The sequence below is a fragment of the Callospermophilus lateralis genome, chromosome 20, assembly GCF_048772815.1.
Source record: "Callospermophilus lateralis isolate mCalLat2 chromosome 20, mCalLat2.hap1, whole genome shotgun sequence".
Classification (NCBI taxonomy): Eukaryota; Metazoa; Chordata; class Mammalia; order Rodentia; family Sciuridae; genus Callospermophilus; species Callospermophilus lateralis.
In genome coordinates this window covers 10,956,319-10,979,210 of record NC_135324.1, presented here as the reverse complement: position 1 = coordinate 10,979,210, position 22,892 = coordinate 10,956,319, and the positions used below count along the sequence as shown (strand labels likewise).

At 48.6% G+C, this 22,892-nt stretch overlaps 1 protein-coding gene across 17 annotated transcripts in view; it reads left to right on the top strand.

Annotated features, from left to right (window-relative positions):
- Itpr1 (inositol 1,4,5-trisphosphate receptor type 1) overlaps nt 1–22,892 on the top strand; it is a 307,630-nt gene that overhangs the window by 271,698 nt on the left and 13,040 nt on the right. For all 17 annotated transcript variants that reach the window (XM_076841084.1, XM_076841099.1, XM_076841098.1 and 14 more), the window contains 6 exons: nt 302–466; nt 4,923–5,118; nt 6,671–6,763; nt 8,166–8,305; nt 8,735–8,900; nt 10,889–11,049. In XM_076841084.1, the coding sequence (XP_076697199.1) occupies nt 302–466; nt 4,923–5,118; nt 6,671–6,763; nt 8,166–8,305; nt 8,735–8,900; nt 10,889–11,049 (921 nt within the window). The remainder of the gene's footprint in view (nt 1–301; nt 467–4,922; nt 5,119–6,670; nt 6,764–8,165; nt 8,306–8,734; nt 8,901–10,888; nt 11,050–22,892) is intronic.

Sequence of the window (22,892 nt, the reverse complement as noted above, 5' to 3'; positions counted from 1 at the left end):
ATTTTGAAAATCATAATCTCAGTATGTGTTAATTTTGTTTTTGCCATATACAAATGCTACTTGATTACCGTTGCACATGACATCGTTTGACTACTGTGCAATTTGTAATATGCCTGAAAAAGCAAAGTAGTGAAGTGACTTGGAACTACAGAATGGTTCTTGGACACGGTGGGCACTTGGCACCAAAGCAAGCTCTTGTCAGGTGGTGGAACCTAACTGCATTCGAGTGAGAATCTCCCTGGGCTCATGCACACACTTTGGCATGGTCTGTGCCATCTGACTCTTCTGTCCTGGTTCTCAGGTCTGCAATAAAATCATCTTTCTAATGAGCTTCGTGGGCAACTGTGGGACGTTCACCAGAGGCTACCGAGCCATGGTTCTAGATGTCGAGTTCCTGTATCACCTGTTGTATCTCTTGATCTGTGCCATGGGACTCTTCGTCCATGAATTCTTCTACAGTTTGCTGGTGAGTACCAGGTGTTAAGATGCTTTATGTGTCCTATGCCCCCTCTCATCAGAGATCCTTCCTTGTAATGGCGACTGATGTGCCTGGTCCTGCAAGGTCAAGCCCCCCTATACCCAGCCTTTGGGGAATCTGAGGTGCAGAGTCACACTGTGCTCCAGGCACGGCACACCTGTCACCAATGTACAAGGCTTACTGTCTGATTCAGGAGCTGTCCCCTCAACATACATCTTGGTTTCTCAGGATGAGCCAGCACCTACTGAGGACAATATTCATGAGCCTGTACTGTGCAGTCTTTGTGGGATCCATTTCTCAATGAACTATGCAGTGACCATAAGAGTAGGAATGATTTGCCAAGGCCCAGGAGATAATTTCAGTAGAAGTTCTTTTTGTTCCAACTGCACCACGTGGTTAAGGTCTATCACGTGAGTGGTTCTGTCTCCTTTCTTCTGAGCAGGTTTTTTAAAATTACAGATCATGTAACTGCTTCCTGTCCTGTAGTTAAGAGTAACCTAGATCTGTAGAATTGGGGAAGAGAACCATCTCCTTGGGCCTGTGTCACATGACAGAAACTGTAAAATGACTGTTACACACACCAGGACTAGGAACATGTATATAAAAATGATCAAGGCCTCGTACTGATGAACAGAAGGAAAGCTCTGCAGGGAGGTGCTACCCATGGGACTCTGTGCCTCAGATTCCCCACCTAGGTGTGAGAAGCATACATCTCACAGGACCATGGCAGGGATTATGTGCCACTGTTCATGTCCACGTCATAGAACAGCACAGCCCGAGGGTCACTAACCACAGATGGCTCTGTCCTGCTTGTCCCCTTCCCATCCACCGCGCCATGAAGAGTTCACCAGGATTAGCTTACTCCATTAGTGGTGGATGTTGGTGGGCTAAACGGAATGGATCCTTTTTTTCTCATTTTAAAACAGGTCTGGCTGTGATCAGGTTTTGGGCAAAGAGGTCTCAGGCTGCCCTTGTTATTGCCATTACCTGGTCTGTATCAGAACTATTTAGAACCTTGTGTCCATTTCTGAGCCTTTTTGTATCATGCAATAATGTTCCTGGAGGGAGATTCAGCTTGTGTGTCAAGGAGACCCACATCTGCCAATCCAAAAATCATCCTGTCCTGCCTGCCAGTGGCAGTAGCACAGCTGGTCATCTCTCATGTCCCTGCTAAGGGGTCTCTCCCAAGAGGCAAGAGATCCCCTTTAGGAAATTCTGGGGAATGATGTTGGTCAAATCGTATCATTATACTGTGTGCATGTATGGATATATAAATACAAATCCCACCAGTACGTAAAACCCGAATGAACCAATTTTAAAATATAGGAGAAAAGAAATTGAGGCTTGGCAAGATCAGGTGGATTTTTGTCACCCAGTCAGTCAGTGGCAGACACAGGATGGCACCTCAACACTGTAGATCCCCAAGTCTATTCCCCTTTCATTTGGAACATGTGAAAAGGTCCCTGCCTGTGTGAAACTGGAATTACGTGTTCCATTTTGCATTCATGTTATCAAATCTCACTTGTCACAGAAAGTTACAGAGAAACTTGAGCTTGAGACCGTATTGGCTGAGCTCAGTTCACCTTTAGAAAAATGGAATTTGGTTGGTCTAGATGGTGACAGATGGCTCTCTGTGTGCTTCTGGGACCTTTCTAAGCCCTCTGAACCTTGACGTGTCAGTGGCCTCAAGTGATATGTCTGTCCCTTTTGGTGTTGAAATCAGACCTGGTGGACATACCTGGTAAGAACCACAGACAGAAGAGTGGAACTGTTCAAATGATTCCCCAAATAAGGAAAGCCAGGCACCCACAGAAGCTGGGCTTCTGTAAAGGGAGAGAGACCTGGAGTATAGAAAACCCAGCAGACTGGAAGGGAGGGGAATCCGGTGGCCAAGTAAAGTGCCAGGAGCCCCCAAGAGACTGTCTGATTGTGACCTTGGGCCTCCATTCAAGCTAAGTCCTTAGAAAAATATTAACATTGAAGAAGAAATGTACAAAGTTCATAAGTAGGTAATTAGCCAGAGGAGCAGTCCAGATGGGCAGCAAACACAGGGAGACATTCATCTTTACTGCTAAACCAAGACATGATGGTTAAAATGACTGCAGGTCCCACCACAGATCTTACCTGTGATGTCTGTCAGGGGAAGTTAAAAAACACTATCATGGTTAGTGCTGGGGATGACATGGGGATGATTCTTTGCTGGTGTGAGTATGCATGGATCCTGCCTGCCTGGACGGTGGTAGGCAATGTGCTTATGTTAGAACATGGGACTCCAAGTTTCCGTTTCTGGAAATGAACCAAAGAGAAATAGACAAGTTTGTATAGAGGCATATACAGCATTGTTTACAACAACACATAATTTTAAAAATATTGACTTAAGAGAAAAATAGATACTGGTTATTTTGTGTTTTTTTTCCATACAAATACTAGGAGATCATTTTTGACATGAAAATGCTCATTACTGCTGGGCATAAGGGATTTTGGCTATGTACCAAAAATATTATGGTATAATATTTTTCTAAAAAAATATGCATCTATTATATTTTTTAAAATGTGAGCAGGAAGTAACTTGGCAAGTGAAGGTAATCAGGTTCTCCTTTGTATAAATAGTAAATGTTCATTGTTTTAAAATCAGAAATTCAAGAAGTTAAAAAGGGGGGAGGTTGAAAAGTCACCTGTCCTTTCTGTGATTGGAAGCTATGTAATTGCTATTGCTTTTGACCACGTCATACCATAACAAACCACGTTTGTTATGGTATGACGGTGTTTTTACTGGCCTTTTAGGATTGAGTTGCTAGAAAATATTTAACCAGCATTAACAGTAACGCTCAGCCTTTTGTTCCCTCCTGTTGACTAAGTGCATCTTCCTCGCTTCTTTTTAAGGACCCAACTTTGCCCGGTTCTCTTGGCAGAGCTAGTATTTAGAGCACAGATTGGTGTTCGAGCAGCAGAAAGGCTAATTGACCAGAAAATGACCTCAGATGATACAATTCTAAATTGGAAGGGACTCAGAGATCAGTTAGTTCAGTCCGCGTATTTTTACAGGTGGGAAACTGAGGTCCAGAGACGTTAGATGGCTTGATCAACATCTCGTAACAAATGGGAAGCAGAGTTGGGAGCCAGACCCTTTCCACTGAATGGCTTCACGGTGACCAACAACCGCGGCAAAGGCTGGACCTTTGAGAGAGGTTTCAGCGTCAGCTTAGAGGCTGTGCTGAAAACTAGACTCCAGCCAGGCCCGGTGGTGCACACCTATGATCCCAGCTATCCAGGAGGATCACAAATTTGAAGGGGGATGTTGTGTGTCACATGCTGAGGGCAACAAAGGGAAACCCAGAATTTAAAACTAAAAACAATAACCATATAACCCACTAGATTTCACGTCTAAGAGCAACCCCATAGAGCTCTCCTCCTGTAACTCCCCATCATTCCCTTGCTGCAGAGCTGTAGCGCAGCTCTTGGAAATCTAGCCAGGGCCTCTCAGACCTCCATGGTCCAATAGGATCCTGCACTTATCACGAAGCCAGCTTCTTGCAAACAGTAGCTCCCTTGGCAAAGCTGTAAACTGTAAACCGTAAACCCAGACCCAGACTGTAAACTGCAGGGAGGACTGTAAACCCTGGGGAGGACAGAAGGGCTGAGGCCTCCCGGTAGGTCAACACCATGACTGTCCCCGCCGTCTACTGATTATGTGACCTTGCCCCAGTCTCTTCTTCAGGAAACTGATAATTACCATGTATTGTCTTACTTGGCATGAATGCTGAGCCCTGGATACACATTGCCTGTTTACTGTCTGCATCCTCTGCTCTGCAAAGGGGACGGGGACAGTATCTAGCCCAAGATGGCAGTGAGGAGCTAAGATCCAAACCTATTATGGAAGCCCAAGGTCCTCACTGCTTGCAGCAGCTTGTATGATGTTTGCCTTCCCCAGCAGACACTCGGCTTCCGGAGGGCCGGGACCACGCTGGCTGGTCCTTAATAGAAGCAGTAATTATGGCCTGAACAAATGTATCCCTTTACTCTCTGCATCATACGTGCTGGATTTCCAGGACCCCTAGCCTGCTCCATGTACACTGGAAATTGTTCCTATGTCCTTGCCCCTCTTGCATGCTTATTTTTCCTCTTTTTTTTTTACCATCTCAGTTCTTGCTGTGAAAATAGGCAAGATGTGAAATGTTTGGCTGAAGTTGTAACTTAGTGGTGGAGCACATGCCTAGCACATGTGAGGCACTGGGTTCGATCCCCAGCACCACATAAAGAAAGAAAGAAAGAAACAAAGGTATTATGCCCATCTAAAAAAGATGTGAAATGTTAAGATAATGCTTTTCAGTGTCCAAGAGGGTAAATGGTCTGTAAGCCTTGCTTTCACCATGGGGTAGTGATGTGTGCATAATATAGAGGCTTTTTAAAAATTGACATGCCATCTCTGTGTTTGTTTTTGAAGCTGTTCGATTTAGTGTACAGAGAAGAGACTTTGCTTAATGTCATTAAAAGCGTCACCCGCAATGGACGGTCCATCATCCTGACTGCGGTTCTGGCTCTGATCCTGGTTTACCTGTTCTCGATCGTGGGCTATCTTTTCTTCAAGGACGATTTTATCTTGGAAGTAGACAGATTGCCCAATGAAACAGCTGTTCCAGGTAGGTCTGGGATCTTCTCTCTTTATCGTTACAAGGATATGTCCTGGTTATAGCTCAGCTAGAGAACAGTGCCATTGGCATCGTAGGCCTCTCTAATGCCCAGAGTGTGAGTCATGAATACAGAACTTGGTTCTCCCTTTGCCGGAAGGGGGATGTTGTGTGTCACATGCTGAGGGCAAGTGACCAGACGTTATGATCGCTCACTAACGTCCTGTTTTAAACCAGCACAGCTTTTTCCATAAAGCAGTTGGAGCATGTATGTTGAAAGCATCAAGATGTGCAGCCTCTTGACTTAGCCTAAATTCTCAGAAGTAGGTTTACTAAGGAAAACCCCTGCTGACGGTGCATGTGAAAACCTGGGAGAAGGTTCTCTGCAGTGCGAAACTGGAAACAACCTAAGTGTCAGGGGGCGTTTTCTTAAATTATGGCCCATCCACTGGGTGGAGTCTCCTGCACCGAGGGTCCATTTTTATAAGGCATCTTAGAAAAATATCACAGAAGATACCATGAGAAATTATGGGATAACAAGGGTAGGACTTTTTCTTTTCTTTTTTTTTTTTTTTGGTACTGGAGATTGAAACCAGAGGCACTTTACCCCTGCACTGAGCCACATCCCAGCCCTTTTTAGTTTTTATTTTGAGACAGGGTCTATGTTGCTTAGGGCTACACTAAATCACTGAGGCTGGCCTCAAGCTTGCAATCCTCCTGCCTCAGTCTCCTGAGTCACTGGGATTATAGGATTGTACCACCATGCCTAGCCTTTTTTTTTTTTTCCTTTAAGTTAAAAAATTTATATGTATCTTTTAAAATGTAGACAGATATACTATCAGATTGCTAGCAATGGCTATCCTGGGCCTTTTTTTTTATTGTATGCAGGTTTTATAGTGAGCTGATGTTATTTTTATGTATAGCAAAAACAGAAGAGGTTTCCAGTTTTGAGAGTGAGGAACAGTACTCGGTGCCTGAGTGCTCTCTTCTCCCTCTTAACAGAGCTGCCACTGGTCAGTGAACTATGACAGGCGTTGGATCAAGCTCCTTGATCTCAGGAACAAACTGACGGTGACCCGTGAAGGCAGGAGCCTGGTTTCCTCCCTTCCAGAAGCTTTTCTTGGCATGTCATTCAGGCTCCAGTTGACATTTTGTGGCACTTACTGTTGGCCATCTCTGGGTTCTGAACCAACCTGGGCTGGACCTTGGCTCTCCATTGGTGCCCACTGAAACCTCCCCTGCAGTCTTGGTCTAAATCTTGCTGGAGTCTGTATATACTGTAGTGTTTGTCTGAAAGTCTCAGCTGTTTGTCTTTAAAGTCGGAGAGGTGCTATTTAAGTGCGATATTTCTAGTAAGCCTGCAGGAATTGACGTTTCTGGCTTTTTTCCCAACCAGATCACCAAATGAAAGTGTAAATCGCATCTCTTGCTTTGAATTTATATGCAGGACTGAAGGGTGTTATTTATGTAAAGAATTGTTTAATCAGCCGTGAATTGGGGACTTCAAACATTTTAACTGTATGCTGCCAGATTGTTCATCATGAAATTTCCTTCTCTTTCCCAGAAACCGGCGAGAGTTTGGCAGGCGAGTTTCTGTACTCTGATGTGTGCAGGGTGGAGACGGGGGAGAACTGCTCCTCTCCTGGACCCAAGCAAGGTAGGGCCCCATGTGAATCTCAGATGCCGGGATGATGCGGGCGATTTTGGAGGCAGAGTGCAGTAAACATGCTGCCCAGAGGAAGGCTGGTGACAGCTGTAGGGGGCTCAAGGGGAGGGCAGGCCTGTGCTCACCTGATCTAAGCACCCACTATCTTCCTGTCCTGTGTTGTTCTGAGAGCCAGCAGAGGAGTAAGGGGAGCAGGTCAATAGGGATCACTAGAGAGAATGCCAAGTGCTGGGAGTCAGGACAGAATACAGAAGACAGGCTCCCACACTCACACCATCAGGACCAGTGTCATCTACTAAAATAGGGGACTCTTGAGCAGAGGGGGACAGGTACTCCTGGTGGCGGGCGTAGTGTATGGAAAGGCGTAATGGTGGAATCCAGCAAACTTGGGGAGATGATTATGCAGAACAAGAGCAGCAAGCAACAATAGAAGCAAAGGGCCAGGTCAGGAAGGCTCTAGTCGGGCTGGGAGTTGCTGAAAGGGGCAGGAGGAGATGAGGTCTGTGTTTTAACAAGACCGTCCTCGGTGCAGCTGGAGAAGGGGACGAGATGGGCAGCATTCTCCATAAACAGTAAGAGAGAACAACCCAGGGTAAAGCCAGTGGACCTGCTGTGCAATCTCACTAAGCCCTGCCCACAGCATTCCCAATGTTTTACTGTGACCAAAGGACCTGACAAGAACAATGCAGAGGAGAGGAAGTTTATTTTGGCTCATGGTCTCAGTCCACAGACAGCCAACTCCATAGCTCTGGACTGAGGTGAGGCAAGGCGGAAGGGCATGGTGGAGGAAAGCAGCTCAGGACTTGGCACCAGGAAGGAGGGAGAGCTGCTCCACTCACCAGATACAGAATATAAACCCTGAAGGCACCCCCCCCAAGGACCCACCTCCTCCAGCCACACCCCATCCACCTACAGTTGCCACCCAGGTAATCCCTAGTGGGATTAATGCACTGGTTATGTTAAGGCTCTCATACCAGTTGTTTCACCTCTGAACCTTCTTGCATTGTGCCACACCTGAGCACAATGAGTTGGGACACCTCACATGCTGACTATAACAGGGAAACCTGGATCCTGTGACAGACCCTCATCTGAGAAGCAAGATGCCTATAACCCAGAGTGGTAAACTACTTACCAGACCTCAAAAGACTTCTCTGTTCATAGGCAGGACATAGAGGGAGGGCTATCCTGACCTGGCTTGAGAAGTTAGCGGGGGGTTAAGGGGTGAGAACAGAGTGGCCCCTTTGTAAAACAGGTCTTTGACTCTTGATTCCTTCAACTGGTTCTTCCTGGCACCTGCTGGCTGCTCAGACGACATTCGGGAGCGTCATTTCAGAATCACAGTACCGCTGTTCCCCTCATGTTTTAACTGTGTCATGACTTGCCCCACTGACAGAGCTGGTCCCTGTGGAAGAAACGGAACAGGATAAGGAGCACACGTGTGAGACGCTACTGATGTGCATTGTCACTGTCCTGAGTCATGGGCTGCGGAGTGGGGGCGGAGTAGGAGATGTGCTCAGGAAGCCATCCAAAGAGGTAGGTGGATCCCCAGGGGAAGGAAGGGCAGAGGGGGCGTGTGGGGCAGGTGGTGGTGTAAACTGAAGGCACAGAGGAAGAGCTGGAAAGCGGGAGGAGCAGCCGTGCAGAAGTAGCTAGGCAAGGCTTCCCTGCTCCCTCCTTCTTTTCTCATGTTGGGGCCACGCTGCGCGGGAAGGGCCCGCCACGTTGCCCCATTCCCTAGAGTTAATGGTTGTCTCCTTCAGGCTCAAGTCTGGCCTAAAGGAGACATTTCCAGAAGCCTCCTGGGTATACCAGACAATACCTGGAGAATTCACAGTATAGACAGACCCAGGGTATGAAAAGAGACAGTGTAACCTCCACTCAAGTGGACACCAGTCCAGTTGGTGCTGGGCCCTGCAGGGGACAGTGAGGGAAGCGCCTAACTGCCATGCTTTTCTTCTCCAGGAACCTCTCTTTGCTGCAAGAGTGATCTATGACCTCTTGTTCTTCTTCATGGTCATCATCATCGTCCTGAACCTCATTTTTGGTGTCATCATTGACACCTTTGCTGACCTGAGAAGTGAGAAGCAGAAGAAAGAAGAGATCTTAAAGACTACATGCTTCATCTGTGGTGAGTGGCCTCCTGGGCTCTGGACAGCCAGGTGGGGACATGGTGGGCTGTGCTGGGTGCTCTGTGGGACAGTGACAATGACTATGTTCCCCAAGGAACAGGGCTGTGCTTCACCTCTGTTCTGGGAAGTATTCAGAGTGCCTACAAATTCTATGCAGCCATTGCTCCTTTAGGAATGAAGTTCTGGGAAGCAGAAACCTGACTGCACAGTATTTAAATAAAAGCATCTCAGGGTCTTTTGGGGTCGGGCTGCCTGAGTTTCCCATCATAGTGAACTAGAAGGGAGATCCTCTGTCCCCTCCAGCCCGCAGGCATCTTCACTGCTGTTGGAATCAGACTGTGTGTGGAAGAGTTCAGGGCTCGGGCCCCAGACCTGGACTCTGATTAAGCATCTGCCACTCACCAGCATGAAGCATGGTGTAATCACTGAGCTGCTCTGAGCCTGTTCTCCTCGTCTGTGATATGGGTGCAGCCGTGTGTGCTGCTTGCATTACTGAGGGGGGGAGAGCGCTCAGGTGAGCACTTAGCACAGACCCTGGCTTAGGCATCTGAGGCCAGGTAGCGAGCTGTGCACACAGAGGGCTTTGGCTACTGAAAAAGATCATTTTCGGTATAACAGGAAAATATATGCAAATGAAAACTAATCCTATAAACATAGGAACTGAGTAATCACTGCAGGATTATTCATAATATAGTTATAAAATACGTATATTGTTCCCTGGTAGGGACACTAAAAACAAAAAAAAAAAAAATGAGTATTTCCCCTTTAAAGATTTAAATTTCTTTTTGAAAGAATTTTTTTAGTTCTTGTTTTTTGCCCCCACTTAAAACTTTTTTAAAGCTTTTCTTTTCGACATAATTTGTTATGGAAAAGTCATAAGACTAGTGCAGAGAATTTCTAAATACTCTTCACCCAAATCCTCCGATCTTATTGTTTCTCATTTGCTTCACACACACTATTTTTCTGAACCATGTGAGTGTCTGTGGCTGACACATGTCCTCTTATTCCCAAATGTCTCAGTTACATATTTCCTAACAACTAGAACATTCTCCTATCTACAATATAATTACCAAAATAGGGAAATCAAAACAGATTTAAAACTATCATCTAATCTGTAGACCCTTCTAAGACCCAGGTCATGTGTAACATGTGGTCGCCCTGTTTTCTTGTGCCTCCTTTGGCATTTTTTGATTTGGGTCTCTCTCGTGTTTCCTGACGGTAGAGCAAGATTGTACATTTTTTATAGGAATATCAAAGATGTGTTCTTGTCAGCGTGTCATACCAGGAATATATGACACGGGTTCGTCTCATAGCTGGTGTTGTTCACTTTGATCACCAGGTTAACATGGTAACTGCCAAGTTCTCTCCACTATGAAGCTTATCTTTATGGGGAGATACTTTGACACTAGTAAATATCCTCTTATTTCTTAAAGGAAACTTTCAACCACTAGTTTTGGCATTGCTGATGATTCCTGTCTGAATCTGTTATCACAATGGTGACTGAAGGATAATTTTCTTATTCTTGGTATATTTTGGGTTTTTGTTTTGGTACTGGGGAATGAACCTCTCAGTGCTCTACCACTGAGCCACCTCCCCAGTCCTTTTATTTCTTGCTAAGGATGGTCTTGAACTTGTGATCTTTAGCCTCCTGAATCACTGGGATTACAGGCATGTGCCAGGGTCCCTGACCTCCAAAATCTTGTAACGTGTCTGTACCTTGGTGTTTACCTGGTTGCCTGTGCAGGCAGGAGCACCTCACACATTCTCATTCAACCCTGAACACCCCTGGAACCTAGATGGCAGTCTTCTTCCCCTTTGCTGACAAAGCAACCAAGGCCCATTGAAGAGATTGAGCATCAGAGGTGGGATTCACGCCCAGCTGGGTCAGACCTCACCACCTGTGTTTTCCCATCATAAAGTGAATGTGTTGTAAAGAGACGATGGATTTTTCAAAGTTGCTCAGTGGGTTTTCCTGTGTCTCTTCTAGGCCTGGAGAGAGACAAGTTTGACAACAAGACGGTCACCTTTGAGGAGCACATCAAGGAAGAGCACAACATGTGGCACTATCTGTGCTTCATCGTGCTGGTCAAGGTGAAGGACTCCACCGAGTACACTGGGCCCGAGAGCTACGTGGCAGAGATGATCAAGGTAAGCTGGCCACATGGGAGGCAGGGCTGGCCGCCCAGCCCAAGGGTGAGCTGTGCAGCAGAGGCTCATACAGCTGTTGACTGAGCCCTTCTCACTGTGGAGGCCGAGTGCTCTCCCAGAAGGTGGCTCTCAGCCCACATCCAAGGAGGAGACACTGAGGCTCAGAGACGTCGGCACAGGACCATTTCTGCGGGGCTAGGGCTGGGGCCGGGCCCAACTCTCCATCTCTGTTAAGGCGGCCCTCCTCTTGGTAGTGCCCCACCCCTCCATAAGACCTCGCCTCCCCGAGACATCGTAAAAGCAAAACGCTCACTCGGTGCAGTGGGGCACAGTTGGCCGGTGTGGACTCAGTGCTGTTCTTCAGCAGGCAGGGACACGGGTTGGAGTAATCTGTGTCCCCACTCGGTCTTCCTGCTGATGGGACACGGGCCACTGCATCCCAGGAAGAGGGCAGGCTGCTGCAGGGCTTGAGAGCTCCCGCCCACAGAGCTCAGTGGTAGCACCAGATGCATGCTGTGGGGGTCCCAGGCCAGCTGTGCTTTCCAAAGTCATTACAATGTGCAGGGGTGTGTGGTGACATGAGGCAGCAGAGCTGTGAAGTCAGGGATCTGTGCACTCGCTCTCTCAGTTGGGGGGGGGGGGGGGGGACTGGCGTCCCACTGCCTTCCTTCCTATCCCAAGGACTAGCGAACCACCTGGAACTGAGCTTCTTGTGTACGATGTACTGTGAAGCTTGTCTTGTCACAATGTGGCATGCAGCTCGGGGGTTGTGAGCACCACTGGTGTGTGTGGTGCAGGCAGCAGTCACTTGGTAGTATGGCTGGAACCCCCAGGTTCTAGAGGGCTTTCTGGGGGTGTCCACAATGTAGGAGTCCTGTGCTGTCTGTACTCTTGAGGTCCTCAGGGTCCAGTTCCTTGTTTCGTGTACATATGAATCACCTGCGATCTCACTAAAACTCCAGTTGTGACTAGGCAGTCAGTGCCAGGGCTTGGCCATTTCCATCCACCTCCCTGGGGGGCTCTGAAGCCCACAGAAGAGGCAGGACGTGTCCTGGTCCAGCCTGGATGGTGAAGGGAAGCATCCCTCGTCGTGTGCCTGCGTCCAGCCTGCTTCTACGTGCCTGGTTCTTTTACTTCCTGCGTCGTATTCAGTTATTAAGATGACCCTAAGTGGGCAGTGAGGAGCAGGGGACTTTGGGGTTGAGGAGAAATGGATGAGGGTTCACAGCAAAGACGACTTGAAAAAGAGGAGGAGGAAAAAATGAACCAAGAGAAGGAAGGGGAGAGAAACGTCCAAGAACAAGGGTATGGTGTCTCCTTTTGCACATGAAAGCCCGGCAGTGGGTAGGTGACTTGAGTGTTAACTGCCCCAAAGGTCCTGAGCCAGGATTCAGAGGAGACACTTGAAGTCCGTGTTGTGGGAGGCAGCCGGAGGGTGTGTCGGGATGTTGGGACTGTGGAGGGGAGCCGGTGCCACCTCCATAGGAGACTTTCTCTGAAACGCCCTCAGGTGCTTTTTCCTCCTCTACTTGGTGACACTGGTAAATCAAACCATGTCCTCAGCCCAGAAGCAATATGTGCACCTGCATGGAAAAGCCACTCTTGTCACATGTCTCTTTTCTCTCCTTACTCTGTCACCTTCTCTCTCAGTGTCTGAATGTGCCCCGTGTTTTAAAAATCTCTCTGGCGCTGGGTGGGGTGGTGCAGTTCAAGGCCAGACTCAGCAAGTTAGTGAGGCCCTAAACAACTTATCAAGACCCCATCTCTAAAGGGGCTGAGGTTGTGGCTCAGTGGTAGAGCACCCCAGGTTCAGTTCCTGCTACCGAAGCAAAAAAAAAAAACAAAAAAAACTCTCCAGGACCAGTACTGATGTTTTCTGTTAATCACCTTACTTTACGGTCACAGGAAACTCTCGTGCCCTTGTGGGCTTCTGTCTCAATTGTGCAGACTTAAATGAGTCTTGTGAGCAGTCACTTGATGAGGATTAAGAGCCAGGGTGACCCTGCCCGCCACCCGCCATCAGAGCCTTCTGCACGGGATGCTCTGAGGCTCCGGGTCTTGGGAGCACTGCTCTGCCAGCACCATTCTTTGATTGTATGAGACGTCCTGTCAGAAAGCCTCAGGATCTGTGGCATCAAAGAATTCTTATGTGTGAATGTCAAAGCTGCTGAGCAGCCAGGTGTTTTGTGCGCTAAGCAATGGCACAGTCAGTATTGGAACCACCAGCCGACAGGAAGTGCCGCTCAGGGCAGCACTGATTTCAGTGGTGTCTGATCTTGATGCCACATGAATCCAAAAGGGCATTAGACAAATGAAGGTAGGAGCTAAGGTGCTCTGTTGAATTGTTTGGCAGGGTCGGGAGTCCTGGGGCCCTCAGAGCTGCAGTGGAGCAGGCTGCCTGCCCCCCGGTGGACCCGACTCAGTCACACCCTGAAGTCCCCAGGAGCCTCTCTCTGAGGAAGTGTGCCTGCTCTGCACTGGTCCTGGGAAGAAAAAAAAAAAAAAAATCAAGTGATCTATTCCTAGAGCCACCCTCAAGCCTGCCAGGAGTGCCTCCTAGGTTGGAGAGAAGGGACAGCTCACCCTCACAGAGGGCAGAGGAAAGAAAAGGTGGGGGGGAGGGGTGCCACCCTTCTGCTGGCCTCGTGTCCCAAAACAAATCTTTGAGACAGGTCCTTTTGGAGTACGTGGCCCTCAGGAAAGCCACCCTTTGCCTACTGTGAGAGGCAGGGAAGTTCAGGGAGGTCCCAGTGCCCTCAGAACAGCCCCTTGCAGACAGTGGCATCAGGATTGGCAGATAGGTTTCATCCAGCTGGTAGAATCTGCCTAGAGCACTGTGTTGAGATGGGTTCTGGGAAACCCAGGCTCGCTCTAGGAGCATAACTGATGACTAACCACGGATGGAAGGGGAGGAGAGGACGGCAGTGTCCTGAGCATTGCCCCTCCAGCCTAGACCCAGGTCCCAAGGTGCACTTCCTCCTTTGCTCACTGTCTGGCTGTATCAAAACAGACAGGCTGGCCAGGTCACATGGGTCACCCTCACTAACTCCTAGTCAGGGGCAGGATTGCTGCTCACTAGAGCTGGAAAGAGTGTATTTCATGTCATCCCTGGAGGGAGGGAAAGGAGGACCTGCGTCTTAGTTAAGAACCTTGTGGTAGCTACCCAGAAATTAACAGGAGATGGAATGTTGTCTTCTTCCCATCATCTCCTCTTGTGTCTGATTGAAGATGGGAACGTCCCAGACCAAACCAGGGCCAGACTGATGGACATGACCAACTTCTCCCTCCCCAGGGACTGGACTGGAGGCAGGAGGTTCAAGCTTTCAGTTTCAGTCCTGCTGCTCCTTAGCCATGTAAACTTGGGCCAGTCAGGGGACAGTACTGACCTGAGCGTCCTGTCTGTAAATCAAGGTTGATCTCTCCTCACATCTGTTGAGGGTGGCAGTGAGATGAACCGTCAGAACCTGGTGGGTGGTGGGCACTCATGAGGGAGGCCTCAGATCATGGAAGCAGAGGGCCGTGGGTGACAGAAGAGGTACCGGAAGCTTCGTTTCCTGTAGTTCCAGGACTGTGAGAGACACCTTGGTTAGCTGTGGCTCACAGAGATCAGAATGGGCATCTGTCTCTCAGAGGAAGACACGGGTTTTCATGGGAGCAGGTTCTAACTGTCCCTGAACTGTGAGGCAGGGCATGGTTGCCAATGTCACTTTCCTCTTGGACCCCAATAAGGATACCTATGGATTCTGTCCTTGTGTCTGGTGGTGTCCTCATGCTTTCCCTGCCGGGCATCTGAGCTGCACTTGATTGGAGAAGTGGTCTCAGGTTCTTGGGGTGTGCTGTGAGGTGCCACCTGGTTCACTGGTAGACTTGTTCCTTGACTTAAGCACCTGATGGCAGGTGCTGCTGTGACTCCAAGGCCAGGCCGGCTCAGGCTCATGCTCCTCCGCTGTTTCTTACAGCACCACTCAGGAGGAGAGGGCCTGTGGAGTGACCTCACACAACCCCTGGCCAGCCAGAGAGAGAGAAGACTGCCAAGTTCCCTATCCACAGGGGCAGGTGGATTTTGATGCTATTGTAGAGTTTGGGTGGTGCCTTATCTTAATAAATAAACGTTCATGATTATTTAGGTGACACACCCCCTTTTTCCTATTATTTTAGCACCTTTTGTGCCAGTAGAACAGAATTTGTGCTGGTCAATCTGCAGATGGTCATTGGGAAGGCAGTGCTATTGGATGAGAAATTCGTAATGAGCACTTTGCCCAAGAGTGTTGAAATTCTGCACAAATGGCAGTTTTATAGGAAAAAAGAACATGATTCCCAGGAAAGAGGGAGTAGTCCCTTTTTCCTACTAAGTCAGATGCTGGAGACTACCAACTTGGCTTTTAGAGGATAATTTAAAGAAAAGCAAACTGAGTGAAAAAAAGGAGACTTCTGTCGATTTCACTTCTGTATCTTGGGATTCTCCCTCAGTAATAAGTCTTATTCTTTCAGTCATGTTTTTGAGGGAATTGCATTAGAGACAGAGTATTGTTCCTCTGCTGATATCTTGGGCTGCTGTGGCCACTGCTGTCCAGGAGGGCATGTTCAATCAACACGAATGAGGGCAGTAAGACCACTGGGGAGAAGCCACCTCGCCATGAGTGGCTGGGAACCCTGTGGCTGCTGGGAGAGCCGGCTCTGCTTTGCTGCTGCTAGGGCTGATTGGATAACAACAGATGACAGGGTTTTATTTTTGTATTTTTCTGCGCTGGGGACCAAGCACCTAGTGCATCCTGGGATCTACCACTGCACAATGTCCCCAGCCCACTAACAGGTCATCTTTAATCTTCATGTGCAAAATAGATACTGTAAGATCTTGTGTAATCCTCCCCTTGATGTAGCAGGTGGCACTACGGCCACTTTTCAGATGGGAACTTCAAGTTCCAGAAGGTTGGCTGGGCAGCTTCTTTCTCTAGGGCCACTTGGCTGGATCAGAGTGGAGTCAGAACTCAGCCCTGGGGTGTGCAGACCCACACATCCCTGTGTGCCTGCCAGGCGGGACCACCCCTATACCTGCACACAGGGCCCTGTGTGTCAACAGCCTGCGGCATTGGTTGCCTGGCTGCACCTGGTTTTTCTGACCCAGACTGGCCTAACTCCCAGACTATTGGGGCTGAATTAGCCTCTAAAGAGGCAGAAAAGCCCCTGTGGGGAGAGGGAGGAGGGCGTGAAAGAGGATCTCCTGGGGATGCTGGCTGACTCCACAGGAGCTTCTAGTTGGACTGGTTTCATTCTCAGAGCCACTCCCCCTGCACAACTCCTCAGGCGACCACCTCAATCAAGCACCAGAGGGGTTGTTGAAGGACAGAGTCGGGGGAAAGGGGAGTGTGTGGCTCTTGCCACAGATGGATCTAGAATATATGGGAATTTTGACTGGTTAAATTATCATAAGCTCCACTGCCTCACTTCAACTTGAGACAGGGAATATGTGTCTTCTGGTGGCCAGATCAGGAGGGCAGAGTGGTGTCTGAGTCCCAGGGAAAGACAACTCATCAGAACCACAGCCAGACAAGCTCCACGCCCAGGTGACTCATCCCCGTGAGCAGGACTCCCTAGTCACTAAACAGTGTCTGGTCCGTCAGCCTTTAATCCCAGGGCCGACTCTTTCTCACAGTGGCAGAGGGTTCCCTACTCCGTCTTTTCTCAGGTTGTGGGGTGCTCAGGCATGGCAGAAAGGAGCTAGCATTCCTGGAAAAGAACTTTCCTAAAAGCCTGGCACAGTTGGCATGAGAAAAGCAATATGTGAGTCTTTATGCCTCAAAACACCTCCTGGGTCAGTTTTCCAGGCAACTAAAGTGCCGCTGAATATCTGTTTGATGAGAAGGCTCCGAGAAGGCAGTGCATTAACAAGGGCAGGGGATCAAAATGGGAACTGAGCACCTACAAGACACTCCTTTCTGTTTGAAAGCAGAACTGGCCAAAGTCTTGCCCTTTTCTTGACCCGAGAGGGAGCCTGGTGCTGTAAAAAAAACTGCAGACTGGCACTATGCACGGTGGGGACATGGCTTTGCTGAGAGGGGTAGTCCAGGTGACCCACGGGGGGAAAAGAGACCTAGAGTTCATGGATCGTGATGAGATGGGAGTAGGGCCCTGGATGTCAGAGGGAAAGGTTGGCGACAGTGGTGGCCAGTGTAAGGAAGGGAACATGAAACTTGGCACCGCCATCCTGAGGGGTCTCAGTTCAAGGAAATCAGAGTCCCTGCCAGATGGTGTAAAGTTCAGGGGAAGAGGAGGGCAAGCCCTGCAGGCCGTGTGCCTCACTCTCAAGACGTTCCCATGCCCTGGGTGGCACCTCCTCTGTGCTTTGTCAGGCAGGTCATGGCCATTGGTAACGTGATGCTGACACCTTTGCTTCATGCAGATGACAATAAGGGGTTTGGACTTTTATTCCAGAATTCTAGTGAGGATGCTGGGGTGACGGGTGTTTAATTCTGGGGCTGTGGATCTGGATGTTTGGGTGTTGGCAAGTGCTGTATCAACAGCTTCGTTACTAACCTAGGAGGCCGTGCGCCTTGATTGAAATGTCATCTGGGCTCCGAGAGCCATGTGTGGCGCCCTGTGCTGCCCTCTAAATACGATTCTCAGAATGCCTGCTGGAGTTAGCTGACACCACAGCAGTGCAGGACTATCACAGGGGAGAGAGATGGAGAGCAACTTGGCACCCGCTTTACTGTGGCTGGAAAGAGCGTGTCAGCATCCTTGGAGCTGCCTCCCCGCCAGCCAGGCCCTCGCCCCACCCTCTGCACTTGAGCTGGGGTTCCTGCCGGTGGCAGCTGCACAGAGCAGTTGCTAAGCTAAACTGTCCCCACCCAGCCTCTAACATGTCCTACCCTCTAGTCCAGAGGGGATGCAGTCGCCTCACCCTCCACACTCTGAACACCTTTCTTTTTATCATGAAGCACTTAGCACCTGACCCCAGCTCCCAGGCATTGACATGCGACTTATAACCGTGACAGGAACAGAAGCGCAGAGCACAGAGGGCCAGGTTACTGGTCAGGGGCCTGCGCACAGCAAGGGTTAGGTCTGGCAATAGAAAATAATTGGTTTCTCCCCCATTGATTGTTTCATCCAAGGATATGAGTGGGAACGCAGGTTCGCCCATGCCTGTCTGTAAATGCATACACAACACGCACTGTCCTCAACTTGGCAGGTTTGATAACTCTAAAAATGCTTTTTTTTTTTTTAGCCTCCATACCTTGAGGCTTCCTCCAGTGCAAACTCTAGAGTTGTCCCACTGGCCCCTTGGATTCCAGGCATCCTAACTACTTTTACTGCCTGCATTTCCTTTTTATTCTAAAATTGACTTTGACAGAGCTAGACCACAGGGTCCTCTGCTACTGAGAGGTTTGCATCCATAAAAATACTTCATCTGGGAAAATGTTCTGGATTTGACTGTCTTTATCAAGTACATAGATTCAGAATTCTGTAAAACTTCTCTCTGAAATTAAGCCTCCTAGCATGTCCCCGGGGAACGTGAGAAGGACAGACTTGAGTTTTCACCTTACATAGACCTTCGTGCTTCCATGGGTACAGTGAGGAAGTTGAACCAAAGAGGCTGTAGTCCCCGTTTGAGCTCTGAAATTCCATGATGCAACTTTCAAAGTTGAGTCAGGAGTTCCTGAAATACCACAGAGGACAGCACAGGCCTCAGGGTCTGTAACTGGAGCAAGGTATCCAGGAGGAGAAGGTAGACCTGGGTGACCTAGTAAATACTGTGGTCAGAATGCACAGGGTGGAATTAGGAAATGGGGGGTGATCTGTCACCCTTGGGAGATGGCATAGCATGGCCTTACTTGGCAAACCACTCGCAGGGCAGCAGACAGCTGCTTTGATTCCTTATGAAGTCCTGTGGACCGTGATCAAGATCACACCTGCCTAGCACTTGTTTCTCAGTGTGTCCAGCAGGGCTGACCTTGAGTAAAACCATTGCAGTCCTGAGTTGTCCCATCTATGAACCCATCAGATGCAAGGCTCTGTCCTGTGGAACAGCTTGTTAGCGAGGCTCGTGACTGCTTATCTTTGTGTACCTTCAAAGATAAACCTCAGTGCGTTCCCCTGAAATAAGAGCAAAGAACTTCGGAAAGCTGTCTAGGTGGGCTTAAAAACTGTATTTTGTACCAAATTAATAAGAGCTAGATTAGAAACTAATGGAAACCAGAAAAGAATAGGAGAAAACCAATGGAGATTGCTAAAATCCCCCATCTCACCACTGAGAATGTTCTGGTAAGTTTCTTGGTTAATTGAGAAGATGGGGAAGTTGCACAAATGGAATCTCCAGGGCCAGCTGGGACGCTGACTGGGAGGGGCGAGTCAGCCTGGTTGTTGTTAGGCATCTCCAATGGGCCAGCCCTGCCCTCCACCTTTCTGTCCCCCTCTGAGAGTTCTGGTTTCCTCACATGGCAGCCCCAGGTGCCTAGGACCCAGCTGTGCCACGCAAGGTGGTGAGCCCTGCCTTTTCACAGATGCCCAGGGGACAGTGCACCTGTGGCCCCAGAATGACTTCAAAGAATGATTTTGCAGATGGCTTTTCTGGGGATTTCATCAGAAGTGGGTGTGGCTCTCCCAGCTGGCAGGAGCTCAGCGGCTTTGTTACCTCTGTCGTCCAAAAACAGCTATTATCCGAGTCTGGGAAGGGTAATTGGTCATTACTGCCTAGCTGAAGATTGTATAATGTGGCCTGTTTTGGTAATGTCACTCAGAGCTCAAAACAGAACTGTACTGACACCTCACCTTGTGAGCACCCTGGACAGCCTTTCTGGGGCTTAGTTGGTAAAAGAGAAACCGGTGTCTCTGAAATCCCAGAGATAGAAGCTGCACAGAAGAGAAGCAGTGAAACTCGACTTCATACCTGGAGTGCAGTGCTCCCTCGATGCTGGCTTTGTGACCATGGGCTGGGGACATTATTGACTGACGCTTTTGCACGATGCTTTCCAGGTTATGGGACACAGCCGTGTGATCTCAATGCAGTAGCTGGTGATCGCTTTCAAAAAACAAAACCAAAAACCCAAGAGCTAAATGAGCTGCCCCTTTCACTCTCTGGTACACACTTGAGAGAACCACACCTCAGAATCCACTTGGCTTCTAGAAATTCGAGGCACTAATCCTTATCCTGTCACAGGCTGCTGTAGAAATATAGGGACTGTGTGACAGAGAGGGATATTGTATGTGGTTTGAGTCAACTGTCATTTTGGTACCTGAATTTGGGGGTAGACAACAAATCCCCAGGTGTGAAACCTTTCTTAATAGACTTTCAGAAGGATGGAGAAGTACAGATTTCCCACATGCCCCCTTCTCTTTCTATACCCCCACCCCCAGTTTCCTTGATTATTAACATTTCATATCCCAGTGGTATACATTGCTAGGCCAGAATTCTGCACTGTTTATTTACTGTTTTGGTACTGATGATTGAATCTAGGGGTGTTCTACCAGTGAGCTACACCCCTAGTCTTTTTTGAGACAGGGTCTTTCTGAGGCCAAAGTTCCAACTTGCAATCCTCCTGTCCCAGCCCCTGGAGTCTAATCCCAGAGTTTCCATTCAGTCTGGCTCCTGGTGGTACACAGGCTACAAATGTGTGAGGACATGGACCCACCATCAGGGCATCACACAGATAGTTACAGTGTGCTGAAAAGGCCTCCGTGTTCCACCTGGTCGCCCCCCACCATCTTGCTGTGCCCAGAGCTGGGATCTATTTTTTTCATGGATTAATTTTATTCATTGAGCATAGAGATCAACCCTAGTTTGTTACTGAGAGTGGTAGATTGTGGCTTTTTCTTTTACTGTGATCTTAGAAAAAATGAGCTCTAACTGGTAATTTTCAGTGGAAATAACATTCCTAACTCACCAAAGGGGCTTAAAATGTACCAAGTGTTCTGTATTCCTGTCTTCAGCCGCCCCCCAGGGATCCTCTGAGTGTGTGAACACATGGGGAGACTGAACCTATTTCCACCACCCCCCAGACATTCCTATCCCTCTTCCTGGTTTGTAAGGTAGGCAGAAACGCAGCTGCCACCTCCGTTGAAAAGACAGTCTTTTCTCTAGAATCTTCCCAGAGGGGCTTCTCAGGAGTAAAGAAGCAACTTCTCCCTTTTCCTAGAAACCATCTTCCTTCCATGACCCTTTCATCATCAAGCCCCCGCCCCCCAAAACACCTCATTCTCTCATCTGGCTAGAGAAGAACAAAGCATTACAACCATTAGTGTTCCCCTGTCCAGGTGGCGGGGTTCTCCACCTGGCAGAGTTGGTCTACGGAGGTGAGGGATTCTCAGGAGTCTTTCTTAGACTAGCCTCTCAGTTGAACCTGGAAAGGGGGAAAACAAAAAACTTCTCAGAATGGCAAACAGAGTGTTTGCTTCTTACAGTCCAGCCTCCTCCTCCCTCCTTCCAGTCAAGGACATTTCAAGAGGCTGGTCAGTGCTGCCCCCACGTCCTAACTTCAGGGTGTGCCTTTGCAGGGACTTTTCCAACTTTACCTAGAAAAGAAGTAACCAGAACCCAGCACTTGTGGTCAGCCTGCTTCCGGCTGTGGCTTCAGTTAGTCTGTCTGCTCTGACAGAGGAAGCAGTGACAGGAACTGCCCTGGTTGGACCAGGAGGTCCGTGCAGACAAGGCTGCATCACACTGGCATGTGAGATGCCAACAGCGAGGAGAGGGAGGGGACCAGAGATGCATGCCACCCACAGCCCCTCTCCCAGTCCTGCAGCCACACGCACTGGCCCCAAGGTGAATCCCTGTGTAAACAGAGGGAGTTTGTTGAACAGCACTTTCCAAAAAGGCAGTAGAAGCCAGAACAGTGAGATGAGGGATTGTGCAAACATGCTGGACCTTGGGACACCGGCTGGCTGGAGTGCTGTGGGTGACAGGCCTCCCTGGAATGACGGAGCACACAAGCTCACCCTGTTGAAAGTCTTAGCTAAAGAGAAGGTCCCTGGATTCGGGCGTTGTCTCTGCTCCTGTGAGAGGCACTGGGAGTCCCTAAACATTTTCATTGTGAGATTTGGATTCCCTGTGCTCAGGTGGGTCAGGTCAGTGGGGTTTCTCCTCCTGAGCAGGAGGCAAAACCAGCTGGAAAGGGAGAGGACAGCTTGGCTAGAATCGCTAATTAATTTAACTAGTGGCTACTGTTTGATAATTTAAGATTTGACTCAACAGCTCAGGATATTTGTTTAATTAAAATGCTAGGGTTGTGGCTCAGAGGTAGAGCTCTTGCCTAGCACTTGGGAAGCCCTGAGTTCGATCCTCAGCACCACACAAAAATAATAAAGGTATTGTGTCCAACTACAACTAAAAAAGATATATATATAAAATAGTGGCAACATCCGGGATCTACCCACTTCTGTGTGTGCTGTCCAGGGCGTACCATTCCCTCCAGTTTGTTTTGTGCAGACTGGGATATTGGAGGGGTCCCACCTACCCCAGCTTTTCATAAGGAGGCTTTGGAGAGGAGCCTGTAGCAGGGGGCTGGTAAATAACTAGACCAGGAAACTCCTTTCCTATCTTTGCATTGAAGGTACGCTGGGAAATGGAGGAGAGAGGGTTATCCCTCATACGTGGTCCCCAGCAAGCACAGCCTCCCTATGAAGGGGTGGATTTTGAAGTTGGATTCAGTTGCACGGCATTTTTTGAATTGAATATAAAAATATGTTCAATCATCTGCCATCAACTAAAATGGACACTCTAGAAAGATGTGTTTATTTCTGCGTGTGCTTATATATCTTCTTGGGCAGTGCCTTCCTGCCCCAGGATTACAGGTATCCTACAGACAAAAGCACAAATCAAGTTAAAAAAAAAATTAAAAATCACAGGA